Here is a 14,024-nt window from a genome sequence, read left to right as displayed (position 1 = left end):
ATCTTAAAAATTACAAATATACTGGAAGTCTCTTCCCTTTTACAAAGAAAATTCCATATTCATGGTGACCAAGCACTTACTTGAAAACTTCCTTTTGTTGTTGTTCTGGTTTTAGACCACTTAGCAAATATTTATCATTTACTACATATAAAATACTTTCCTAGATACCTAAAGAATAAGAAATAATAAGCTATACCCTGTTGAGGACCTTATATAGTTTAGAACATTTAGGTACTCATTTATTTCATCATTTATCTGAAAAGTTATATGATACCCAGGTCAGATTTATAAATATTATATGTACATGTTTTATAGATATTTTATCCAAAAAGATAACTCCCAGATTATAAATTTAAGAATTTCATAGGTTTTTATGTCTATTTGGTTCATTTGATTAAGGAAAATGTTCTTAAAATAAGGTACTTTGTCCTGAAAATGTCAGCAGTTTCAAAACTTAATATCTGTAGTTTGTAACTAAGGCTGAGTGAAATAGGTTCTACTACCCTTTAAGAGGAAATTTAAATTAATAACAAGTTATTTTTATAAAGTTTATTTTTATATATCACAGGATAGATTTATTTCATGTGTTAATCAGATAGCCAACATCTTAATAACACGAGACTTTACCTTGACTCTGTACATTCAAAGGGAGCAGGAAATGTCATACCTTGAGAAAGCAGGTATAAAAATCTTGTTTTTATTCTCTTCTCTTTTAGTACCACCATTTACTGTGGTATGAGACCATCTAGTTTATTATGGAACACCTATTTTTAATAAATTGGTTATAGTATATAGCCTCAATATGTTACTATGACACCTGTGGCTTTAATTCAGTTTCATGTGCCTGCTTGAACTAATGATTCTCTTCCAATTCTAATGTCTACAGTTTTCTAGTTTGGTGTTAGCTAAAATCATTTATCCTTTAAAAATATATGAAATTATAATTTTAAACCCATTTATTTTTCTTTGTTTAGTCAGATATCTATTGAATACCCAATATTTAATTATAAGAGGCTTTTGAATGTAGGAGATGAAAGGTAGTTTTTGCTCATTCATAATTATATTTCATTTTACTACATTTCTCAAATATGAATATTTGCCTCAAATTAAGAAATGATATTTTGGTAAAATGATAGATTATTTAGAAAAAGATGACTTATATTTTTAAAGTTATCTCACTCTTCTAATTGAGATTTAAAACCATAACTTATAATTTACATTATCTGTTAGGAAATATTACACTTAAAACATTTATATATTTTATTGAAAACATGTTCCTATAAATACAAATACGCATTACAAATGAGTCAGTTCTTTTATTTCACAGGGTATATCATCCAAAACAGTTTTTATTTTCCTCAGTAGACATTTGAACTGAATTTACTATTGATATAACCTTAAAAATGACTATTTTTAGGATATAATGTACATCTACATTATTTTTAGTCTCTTTTTTCTAAGAAATTAGCAGGTATGTACATGTGTTAAAAACTTTATGTTATAGAGAAATTTGAACATACCCCAAAATTAAATAGTGTATTATACTCCTATGCACCCATCTCCATCAGCTTTTATCCAACCCTGCTCCATCCAGACCACTAGACACTGTTGCCTTCCCTGTATAATGATGAAGAAAATTTAAAACCCCATATTATTTAATCCATAAATATATTTCAGTGTTTTAGAGATATTCCTTTCTCTAAAAGATATGAATACTGTATACTAAATTTCCTCACATATGGAAGGTAAAAATGATAGATTTTGTTACAGTTTTTAATGCCACTATTTGCATTAAGTTGTTAAAATTACGATTGTAGCCAATGGATTATAAGGAATTGGCAAATAATTCACTTTAGACTCTTCCTATAATAGTCTCAAGGCCAGTATTCTTTGGACCATTGTTGTCCTATGAGGTATTAGCAGCCATACATCAAAGAAAAGGTTTTGTTGTCAAGGAAGTTTGGCAAATTCTTAATATTTCGCTCTTGAAGAACAGAGAGCAGTTTAGTAAAGCCTTGGGTAGGTCCTATAGTAAAGAAACTTGTTTGACTTTGTTTAAACCCAGTATTTCCTAGTAATTCTATAGTAGTTTGTCCATGTACCTTTTAATCCCCCACCCTGTAAATACTTCTGAATGTCTCTCTGGAAATTAATGTTCTAGAAGACAATTTGGGAAACATTGCTCTATCTACAGCATCGCAAAGAACTGACCACGGACCAACTGAAGATTCCTCAGCCACAGCACAGAATCATTTGAATAAAAATCTAAAGAGAGGCAGAAATAGGTATTTTAAAAAACAAGATTCATAGATGATTCCCACTTTGGAAGCCACCATATTATTCAATTGTGACAGTCATACATTTTGATGACAGTCTTTCTTTGTAACGAAAATCAAGAGATTGTGCCTGGACATTGAACCTGTGCTTTAAGTCGCTACTAAATTTTCAGAAATTTAAAAAAATTAAAAAAATTTAAAAAGCATTTTCCAATTCCATGAATTCATTCTATGGGCATAAAATCAACCTTAGCGTGTTGTCAGTTTAAATTATCTCTGTTCTTCACTTTGACTTGTGATAAAATTCCATAATCTTTATTTCTTTTCTGATTCCAATCAGTAAAACTTTAATATGTATTACATCACATATCTGACTAATATGAAAATCTGTTCATTTTAATTAATGAATAATTTACTTTAGGCCTTTTCCTACTGTTATGTATGGTCCCCTGAATACTGCTGAGAATAGTAATGCTAGTATTTTAACTGTTAGCTAACAAGGAGTGGCAGTTACTGTATTTGGACCTACTTGCACAATGCCAATGAGAAGAGCATAATTTTATGATATATATGTGTGTTGCAATTAATATGATGTTCTACTAGCTATAGTTCAGTATGTCATGTATCAAAATCTCCACGTCTAAACTGTGAGTGAGCTGTTAACATTTTTTAAAGAATCAAACATTGAAAGAAATTAATTTTCTTCACGTAATTCATGAGTATCTATGTATTTGTCTTCAATAAACCCATCATCATCTACCACAAATTGACGTAGTTGTTCAAATATTACTATAGTTTCTTCGGAGCTTGTGTCTGGTATCTGTGGAGGAGGACTTGGGTTTCTGGTAAAACTATCTTCATAGGTTTCTGCTTCATGCTCTTCCAGGCGATGATGCTTGTAACTAAGCAGAAAATTATACCATACTGGACATTTGATAGCAATTGAAATGAGGAGTGAAGTCATCAGTACAGTGACTACCACACTGACAAGAAAAGTCCAGCTTTTTCCTTGAGATTCACGTTCTTAAATGGAATACCGAGAAAGAGAGGGTGGGGGTAGTTTTGTTAAATTGACAAAAATAAAATAATCATAATTACATGTCCTAATAACTCCCCAATATTGGTATTAGAAATAAATGTACATAATCTTCTTTAAGCAAAAGTTACTAAAACTGCCAAAAATAAAGATATTTCATAGTGTGGTGAAAGAATACCTTTTGTCAAAATATCTACCTGTCTTTGCAGGTATTGTTTATCCGTTCACCTAGGAACATTATTGATTTATACCTGTTAAGAATTGTGACTTAACTAGTTAATACCAAGGCTCAGAGAAGTTAAATACCAATAATTTGCATAACGGCATTTGACTGATAGCTAGCAGAGCCTACTTTAGAAACCCAGTGTTTTGTCAGTCTTTTCTTGGGTGGAGGAATTGTTCTTTTACATAGTTTCTAGAAATTTAAAATACAAAAAAATAATGAAAACTATCTCGGTTTATTTGGTATGCTATCCTCAGCAATATTATTATTCAAAACCAGTACATTACCTGAATTTCTTGTTAAGTTGTTCAAAAAACTATTAAATGTTGAATTGCTAATGGACTGAAAATGAATGTAAAGATCTTTAGTTATAGATGAAGGAAATTTTGAGTAGCATTCAGCCTTGTAAGGTACTGTTTTGATATTGTAGCACTTCAGTGTATCCGGATAGCTGCACATGGTGATGTTCTCATTTTCTAGTAAATTAGAAAGAATAAGATTTATTATGGAAAATAATATTATTATGGTTAATAAATTATTATGGTTAACAACATTTTATAATTTTTTATCTAGAATTTTTTGACATATTTATCTGTCGTCATTAAAGATATTATAAAAAAGAAACTGTTGTATTTGCCTAGCAACACAACAAGCGAAATGCCCATTTCTGTTTATGTTATAAATGTAGCTTAAGTGCAGTATCTGTTTATTGTTTAGTTTGTCTGTGTTAATAATGTAAAAATGTTATGATTTAGATTATGGTGAACATCTGGAATATGGCATGTAGTTTAGAAAGTGGGTCACCTGTTTTCACCTACTCTCTGACAAGCTATCCTAAGAAAAGGAAGTGCTTTTAAAAATTAGTCTTATATATTGAAACTGCAAACTTAGTATACAAAGTGACAGTTTCATCTCATATATATAGAACATTTAAGTTTCTTTTCTTCTTTTTCTTTTTTTCTGGAGAGGCAGAGGGAGAGCTTGTACTCAGCAATTACTTTTCAGTGTTTCTTCTTGTTTCCCTTAAACAGGAAGTTTCCTTTTCTTTTAGACATGAAACAAGAGACTTTTCTGGGGTAGAACAATCCAAAATCAATCACATTTTGGTTTTGACTAATTTAAATTATGATTGCTTACCTAGTGTCACAGTCGATGTGTTCAACCAGTTTTGCAAATTCAGTAGACTACAAGAGCAGTTCCACGGATTTCCGTATAAAATTATGAATTCCAGATGAAACAGTTGTGGTACATCAAGATAGCTTATCAAATTGCCTTGCAGATTCAATAGTATCAGGCTTTTTAGAGGCACAAATATATCATGATTCAGTTGAACTATTTTGTTTTGGCAGAGATATAACTGTTTTAGTTTATCTAAGCCTGTAAAGGCACCCTGTTGAATTATGTGGATGGAGTTTCTACAGATATTTAAAATTTCTAGATTGGAGAGGTTACCAAAACTATTATTATGTAGGATAATGACATTGTTCTCAATCAAATAGAGCTCCGTGAGTAAAAAATATGTCTGTAGAACTCTTGTATCTGTAACATTCAGAGTAATTTGGTTATAACTGAGGTCAAGTATAGTAACATTTTTATTGATATTTGCTGGAATCAAAGCATAATTCTTTGCAGTGAAATTACATTTGACTTCCTAAAAAGAAAATTAGAAATGCATTAATAAGGAAAAATGCTAGCAGAATTTCCCCAATTTTCATATGCAGGCAATTAGACATTAGAAGGAAATACTTTTAGAAAAAAATCTAATCTTTTTTTTTTTTTTTTTTTTTTTTTGCGGCACGTGGGCCTCTCACTGTCGCGGCCTCTCCCGTCGCAGAGCACAGGCTCCCGACGCGCAGGCCCAGCGGCCATGGCCCACGGGCGCAGCCGCTTCGCGGCACGCGGGATCCTCCCGGACCGGGGCACGAACCCGCGGCCCCCGCATCGGTAGGCGCACTCCCAACCACTGCGCCACCAGGGAAGTCCTATATAATCTTTTTATGTTAAAATATGAAAAAGGTAAAGCAAATACTTTTTTTTTTATTGGGATGGAATGTTGAAGATTAAGGAATTCTGATATATATAATTGAGGAAGGAGATTGTAGTTTGCCAAGTATCTTCCGACTGTTATTACATAATCATTACAGAAAGAAAATATTGGTATATTGCCATTTATATATGTGGAAATAAATGGTAAATAATAATTCTGTTAACTTATTTAGTATTTCAGTGTGCAAGATTGACATTTATAATGAGAAAATAATGTAAAAATGTAATTTTTAAAAATTGATTTTTAAAAATCAGAGCTACCAGCACTACATCTAGGACTATTAAATAATTAAGAAACAATATTCAATATATATCTCTATAGGGTTAACAGCTCAAAATTTGGTGTTTTAAAAGAAAATATCTTGTAACAGAAATTGAGCCATGTGTTGAATTTAAAGAGTCAGGCAACAGGAAGAAGTGCTTTCCTTATGTGGATATAAATCCAAAGAAATAGTTCTTGTTTTGACTGTTTTTGTAGTCGAAATGTCCCCCAATAATAATAATAATGTAACAACAGCAATTTCCCTCATAAATACGTGGTTTTTTAAAAAGTTTCCTACATTTTAAAGTGTGTTTTTTATGTCTTAACTAATCTCCGGTTTTGTAGTGAAATTTTACGTATTTCTCCTTTTGTCAGCTTTTAAAGAACTCAGTTTTTTAAAAAATGAAGACCGCTTTTGTCAAATTAGAATCTGGCTCAGAGATCACATGTTTTGAATATACACAGCTAACTAAAGAGTTTGTTTTGATAGCTTGATTTTTTTCTTCTTTCTTTTATTACCTTCAATATTTTACTAAATCTACACAAAGTGTACCTTTGAAAATATTTTCACTAGCTTGATTGTAAAAACTTACGGTTTTAGACGTCTGGCTTTCGTCTGATAACAATAGCATGGAGAGTGGCCAAAACAAGATTGTGATGCTTGTGATTTTCATATTGCAAGCCTGACAGAAAAGAGAGTATTTATATCTCATTAGGAGACTAGAACATTAGAGATTTTTTAGGACATTTTGATTTCCATTTTCTCCTTTTAAATCTATTTTTTCTTAAAATATATAAAATATGAAACAAGTAAATATCCCTTCACCCTCCCTGCACTCTAATCTTAAAAAACTGGAAGGCTCCTGGGGAGAATGAAAGACAGTAATTTTCAGGGTGTCTCTTTAGTTCCTAGATCTAGTGAAAGGAACTTTAAAACAATTGAAGTGGTTGTACATTTTAAAATTTTAATATATGTGCACAAAAGCAAATCCAGAAGGATATATATTTACGTATATATACACGTTTAAGTATATGCTTATATTGCTACTTCTTGATTTTTCAATTTTAGGCATTATCTATTGATACCATCCTTTGACTTAACACTTTGGGAGATGAGAGTCCTCAGCTTTCTTTCAAACACTCCCTACCTTCATCTTCAATGCATCAAATATATACTTACTGTCTCTTTACTCTCCGAGCATAGTTACTTGTAATTTTGTTTAGATGAGTACTCAGTGTTTATACTATCAGGAATGTATAAAGCTGTCAATGACTGAGCCCTGTTAACAGGATTATTATTCTGTTCCTGCACACTGTTTTTCCTCTAATTAATTGTCCTGGTTTTCTTTTCATGTGCTTAGGGTTTTTTTTTTTTTTCTCACTAATTTATACCCAAACTCTCCCTAGCAAATCTCTCAATTGTTTATGTATATTAGATAGTTTAATTTGTTTCATTTGCTTGAAGAAGTCTCTCCCAGAGCCTGCTTCCATGCTCTGATCTAGATGAGCTGATCACTAGGCCCTCTACACAGCCGTTGACTTCCACTCTCCTTCCACCCTCATTGTAAAGACTCCCTTTTGCCCTTGTTACTGGATTCCTGTTTTCTAGAATGCCCTGTCTTGGATTACTGCCTTTTTTCCATGGAGCTTCCTGCAGGAGCTTCCTGAGAAGGTCCATAGAAGAGAATTTTTTTTAGACTGTGAAAGATATTTTGGCTAGAAATAGAACTCTAAGTAGGAAATAATTTTCCCTCAAAAGGTTGATGGCATTGCCCCATTGTCTTTGGGTTTCTAGTATAGTCGTCCCTCAGTATCAGCAGGGGATTGGTTTCAGGAGTCCCTACAGATACCAAATCTGTAGATGTTCAAGTCCCTTACATAAAATGGTGCAATATAATGAATACAGTGGACCCTTCGTATCCACGGGTTTTACATCTGTGGATTCAACCAACCATGACTGTATTACTGTTGAGAACTGTGATGCTATGCCGTTCTAATTCTTTATCCTTTTATGTAACTTGCCGTTTCTTAACCCCAAAGCTTTTTCTTTGCTCTACAATATTATATAGTTAGAGGTGTACAGTATAGTGATTCACAATTTTTAAAGGTTATACTCCATTTATAGTTACTATAAAACATTGGCTATATTCTCTGAGTTGTACAATATAGCCTTAATATGGATATTCTGAAATTTCATGATCCTTTATGAGAGTCTGTTTTCATTCATGAAACTGGGCAGTTGGTGGGCACTTTCAATCTGGAAACAATGGGAAATTTTCTGAATTATTTGATTGATGGTATTGATAATTTTCTTCCTCATTAAAAAAAAAAAAAAAACCTCACTTCTCTTTCTAGAACCCCCTTAATTAGGTGTTGGATCTCCTGGTATGATTTTCTAATTTTTTATGTTTACTCTTCCACATTTCATCTCTGTGTGTTTTTGCTCTGCTTTCTGGAACTTTATCATCAAGCTCTTCTGTTAAAGTTTTCTTTTTCCTGTCATCTTCTTAATTCTGAAAATTACTTTTTTAGTATACTGTGGTATGAATATATTTTTTCCTTGTTTTTTTCTTGTATCTCTTGTTTTCTTTTTCCTTGAATAGCCTTTGTACTCTCAAGTTGTGTTTTTCCAGTTTATTTTTATAAGTATCCTTTATGTTAGAGGTTTTCTTTTGAACTTTGTGTATCTGTTAATATTTGGTTTAGGACTTACATATAAGAGTGGGAAACAAAAAAGCTGATGGGAAACTGTGCGTTTGTGTGGTTCTTATTAACTTCGCTATTATTTTTTGGCCACGCCGCATGGCCTTTGGGGTCTTAGTTCCCTGACCAAGGATCGAACCCGTGCCCCCTGCAGTGGAAGCGTGGAGTCCTAACCACTGGACCACCAGGGAATTCCCAGTTCTTATTAACTTTAGATCTTACTGTAGAGTGACCTTAATGGACTGTTTTTTGGGGGAATCCCTAAATGTCATTATCTTTAGATTGTTTCTCTTGGTCTGCTTGGATTCCCCAAAATGACATTTTTAATCTGCCTGAAAAGGTGAGGCCAAGTAGCCAGCATTCTGAGAGCTCAGTGGTGGAAAAGTTGAGTTTACCTCAGTAATTAGTATGTAAACTTTAACTTACTCTCCCTGCTTTTGGCATAACGTCCCTGCAGTCACTTGTGCCTAGTGCCCAGATTCTGTTTGTTTTATTTTCCCCAGAGCAAAAAAACAGAAGCCTTATTTTTCTGCTTAGGTAGGAGAGGACCTTTACCTGGCTGGGCAGTGTCAGGGAGAAAGACTTTCAACTATGTTTCAGCCCCTCCTTTTCTACTTCTAGAATATCTGGTACTGCCAATCTCTGGGCCGTCTAGGGATTCTGCAGTGTAAATCAAGTGGCTTCTCAGCTTTCCCCACTGCTGGCTTGGGAGAATTTTGCTTTCCCATTCAGTTTGCCCTTAACTGTTAGCTTTCTAGTTTCTAGATTTTATTGCTGTTCTTTCCTCTTCCATTCTTTTTGTCTTTATGAGTTTACATACTTCAAATTACCTTTTATTTTCATTTTAGTAGGGTTTTGGACAGGAGTCAAAGTTAGTGGGTACATTCAACATGCCATGTTTAACTGGAAACTGCCATTTATTTCAGTAATTCTTCTTACTATAAGTACTTTCCATTTAGTCATTTTATTCATGACCTTGATATTTCTTATTTTTATTTCTGTTTTGTTAAAGTCAACATTAGAAACTGCTGCATAAAGCAACTATTCTCCAATAAAAATTAATTTTAAAAAGATCTATTAAAAAATAAATAAATAGGGACTTCCCTGGCGGTCCTGTGGTTAAGACTTGGCCTTCCAATGCAGGGGAGTGCAGGTTCAATCCCTGGTCAGGGTGCTAAGATTCCACATGCCTTGCGGCCAAAATACCAAAACAGAAGCAATATTGTAACAAATTCAATAAAGACTTTAAAAAATGGTCCACATCAAAAATAAATAAATAAGAAATAAATAAGAAACTGCTGCAAACAAATGATCTGTTTGAAATGATATGAATATGTCCTGTTACTATCATCCTTAGTAGTTAAAATTTAGTCTTTTGAGCCTTCTTATTGCACTTGTTACAATTAGTTGCTTATGATTTTTTAGGAAAATTTATTCCACGAGAGCAGGAGGTAAGAAACTACTCGGTGAGCAAGATTCATTTCAAGTTACTAAAGTCTGTTGCTGCATTAGCAATGAGGAATTTATTGTTATGCGAGTACTGGTCTATTCTAGTTAACTTCCTCATTGCCTTCCATCTGATGATCTGTTTATGTTTATTCCTTTTCCACTTTCTTTCTTTACATGGCTAAATCAAAGTTTGAAGAAAAAGCCACTGTTCTCCTAGATTTTACAATTTGAACGTAGATCATAATAGAATCCCTTTTAGAGTCAGAAATGAATTCAAGCTATCACTTATTCCAGACCACTGCCTACAAAAGGAGATCCCTAAATCATAAATAAAAGGTAGTTTACCCGTATTTAGTGATTTCTAGGAATAAGTATGCAACCTCTCCAGTGGCTTGTTTCAGTATTTCTCAATGGTGTAGTGAAATTCTTCCTGATGTTTTTGTAGGATGCCCATGTGGGTAGGGCAGTGGTAAGGAAAAAGAGCTTCTTTTTTTTCCCCAAGAAATAAATAGGATAAGGGTGAATAAAGGCAGCAGATAGGCTACAAAGAAAATTAACTAAACTAAAGAGTTTATGTGGAATAGAAGCAGCCGGAGAAGGTAATGGAGGTCAGGTGGGACTGTGAGACTTGTGAAAATGGAGACAGAGGATTGTCTTGTATTTATTATCTTTATCATCTGTGTTATACTAATAATTGTCTTCTCCAGTATGCTAAAGTGAATAAAATCGTAAGGGTTGGAAAAGGAATCTTTTTTTTCCTTCTATTTGATAAATTTTAGAGTTAGAAACTATATATACTTAGAGCTTAAGATAGATTCTGTACAAGAAAGCAGTCAATAGATCTAAACCATTATTAGGTCTAAAGCTATGAAATGCATTGATTGAGCCACAAGGTCCATGGGGCTTTTCATATATTTGTACATGTTTTGAGAGGGGAAAGATTGAAAGATGGGGTAGGTGGATGTTGACCATCACAACACTAAATAGACAAATCCTAAGACAGCAACATTTGCTAGCTTTATTGGCTATCTTGAAGACATCAGATTGGCAGAATAACTAGCCAATAGTTTGTGCAGAAATTGTTCTTGAGTCAGTTTACCCTATTTAAAAAGTTGATTTAAAAGGAAACAGCTATTATTGCCTTTTTCTCCCTTTGGATTTTTTTTTTCAATTTGATATTTATTTTGAAATGATATGTGGGCTTGAGTTTAGTGATTAAAAAATAGAGAATAAATGGAATATCAGTTTTTTTAAAAACTATCTTACAAAATTAAGTGCCCTTTTATATAGCCTATAACCTATATTACAGAAAAAAAGATTTTCACAAAAGGAAATGGTAGATATTAAAAAAGAAACAATGTTCTTCTTACTGCAGTTTCAAGTACAAGTTTCTGAGAAGTTTTTGGTCATGTACTTTATATGACTATTATATACCATGAAATAAAAAGATATTGCAATTATTTTGGTTTTGTTAAATAAAATGTATATACTGTAATACAGTTTTATCATTAAATATTTTAGATATTTATACCAGAATTCAATGTATTTGGAGTAAGGTATTAATAATTCACAATTAACTTATCTCTTGTAATTTTATAGAACTTCTTTTTTCAAACTTAAAAACTTTTATAATGGAAACTATCAAGAAAAAACCTCTAAGTAGGATAGTCATTGCGTAGTTTCAACAATTATCACCTGGTAGTCAGTCTTTTTTCATCTTACAAATTTGTTTTTAAGTTAATATCACTTCAAAATGCTCTGTGATTACATATTTCAAAATAAAAAGATCTTATAAATTTGATTGGTTAGATGAAACCTTTTTTTTTAAAAGAAAAATAATTAATTTTTATTACGTTTTCAATTTATTTGGGAAAGATTTTTTGGCCATGTCCCAGGTTTATATTTCTAAGGTAGATCTTGTGAAAAATACAATCATATTTTCTTCTCTTTCATCACTTATTAGAGACAGAGATTTTTGTATAGACTTAACAAGTTTAAATATGATTTAAAAAAATTCATCAGTAATCACTGAACCTATAAATATATAGGATCTTACCTTTCCTTTTTTCTTTTGTCTCCGAGACTGGTGTGTAAGGAATGTACTCTATTTCTTCCACACCATTAAAAAAAAAAAGTATGTCATATGATTTTCTTTCACTTTGTTTTAACCTTTGTACCGTGAACAGGTGGAAAAAACAAAAAAGAAAGAAACTAGACTTCCTTAGCAAAAGATTGACTAGAAGAATAATTTCTTAAAGTCATCTTTGACTTTTTCAGTGTAACAACTAAGGTGGCTTGCTTAACCTTTGTGATTCTTAATCTTAGAAAATTTAAATATTAACAAATTTACTTTGTGAGTTAAAGTATATAATATTGAGAATGCATAATTTGAAAGATACATTGCTACAGTGATTTAAGTGTTGATCCTAAAGGTACTTTGTATTTTGAAAGATTCAAGTTGAAAAGGTTCCACCAAGTTTTGTATTCCACTGAGTTTCAACTTTGTTGTTTACTCATTTTTATGACACCATCATTGGTAGTTTTACTGCCAAGTTATAACAGGAGCAGACTGCTCAAAGCATCAAAAGACCCGACCCTTGGCCATTACGTGACCTTCAAAAAAATCAGTTACCTTCCTTGTGCTTCCTTGTGTAACTTCCCCTCTGTAAAATGGAATACTTTACAACATTAGTTCCCATCTAACTGTAGTAGATATATCAGGCAAAAACATGGTTAAGATTCATTGTTGGTAGTAAATAATCATGGAGTTCAGAATGAGTTAGATCTAACAAACTTCTCTGGGCTTCAGTATCCTTAATCTGTGAAACAAAGAGATTGAAACAGATGATCTTTGCTGTTTGAAATTTCTATGAGCACATGCATATACCCGTGTAAATTGTAGCAGCAGCAGACACATTTTTTTATGCTATAGTAATTGAGGCTCAAAGTGAAGACATCACTTCCTGTTCAATAATGAGACAAAAATAAATAGAAATTCCAGGTTGTCTGTTTCATTATGTTCATCTTTTATTTGGTTATTATGAGATGCTCTCTGTAGGAAAATTTCTGAGTTTAGATTATCTTATTCTGGTACTAGGGTATGAATGTGTAAAGTGTGTGGAGGATAGATATGTGGATCTATGAGGCTCAGTTAGTGATTATGAAAACTGTTAACGATATCTACATTTGAAAGAGATTGAATAGAATAATTATATTTTGAAACTCAAAGTAGAAATTTATGATATTGAGACTGAGAATTTATCTTCAAGCAAGCTTTTTATATGTAAATCTTGAAGTATTTACATGATAACTAGCATCTTACCTCTATTTTTTTCAGAATTTTTCTTTACCCTATTTATAATTGATCTTGCATAGGTAATAAGTGGCACATCACTGGTATTTCTTGTGATTATATGATAAAGATTGTTATTGTTTGTAATTAATTTCATTACTACTACTTACATGATTAGACTTATAATGTTCCTGTTATATTTTCAAGGAAATTAGCTTATTATTTTGCAGTGCTAAAGTACAGTTGATAATTTGTGAAATATCAATACCAGTTTTAATTAAAGCAGTAGATAAAAGGGAATTTAAGCAAAATATATTAATCTAAAGCTATGAATTTTTTAATCAAATTGCACTGTTGGTCTTCCTACTCCCCAGTGCAGTCAGAGCTGTGTTACTTGAGATGATTTATGTGGTAAACTTCCATGCAAGATTTCATTTGGTCAAAGAATTCTATAGCTAAAAGATACTTGAAAACCACTATTCTAAAATTTAACTCTCTTGTTTGTCTTGAGGGTATGATAACAAAAAGTGCAAATACATTCTCATATGTATAAGACTTTAAGGATTTTCTGTGATAATCTTTGTGGTTTTTTATAAGAAAGTAAACTGGAGAATAAGGAAATACAAGGATTTGGAGATTGAGAAGAGAAAGATGTAAAATAAGTCTGTGTTTTGTTTTGTTATAAATTTATTTGTTTTTGGCTGCGTTGGGTCTTCGTTGCTGCGCGCGGGCTTTCT

General features: G+C 32.2%; 2 protein-coding genes across 9 annotated transcripts in view; one reads left to right on the top strand and one right to left on the bottom strand.

Moving 5' to 3' along the window:
* Positions 1-14,024, top strand: part of IFT74 (intraflagellar transport 74) — a 78,144-nt gene that overhangs the window by 18,837 nt on the left and 45,283 nt on the right. The window lies entirely within an intron of this gene.
* On the bottom strand, positions 2,971-6,517 carry LRRC19 (leucine rich repeat containing 19). The gene is made up of 4 exons (XM_004275060.1): positions 6,437-6,517; positions 4,673-5,186; positions 3,823-4,011; positions 2,971-3,299 (listed from the first exon to the last, which is right to left on the bottom strand). The coding sequence occupies exons 1-4, from the start codon at positions 6,515-6,517 to the stop codon at positions 2,971-2,973; spliced, it is 1,113 nt and encodes a 370-aa protein (XP_004275108.1).

Source organism: Orcinus orca, chromosome 6 (assembly GCF_937001465.1).
Source record: "Orcinus orca chromosome 6, mOrcOrc1.1, whole genome shotgun sequence".
Classification (NCBI taxonomy): Eukaryota; Metazoa; Chordata; class Mammalia; order Artiodactyla; family Delphinidae; genus Orcinus; species Orcinus orca.
This window is presented reverse-complemented; position numbering and strand designations above follow the sequence as displayed.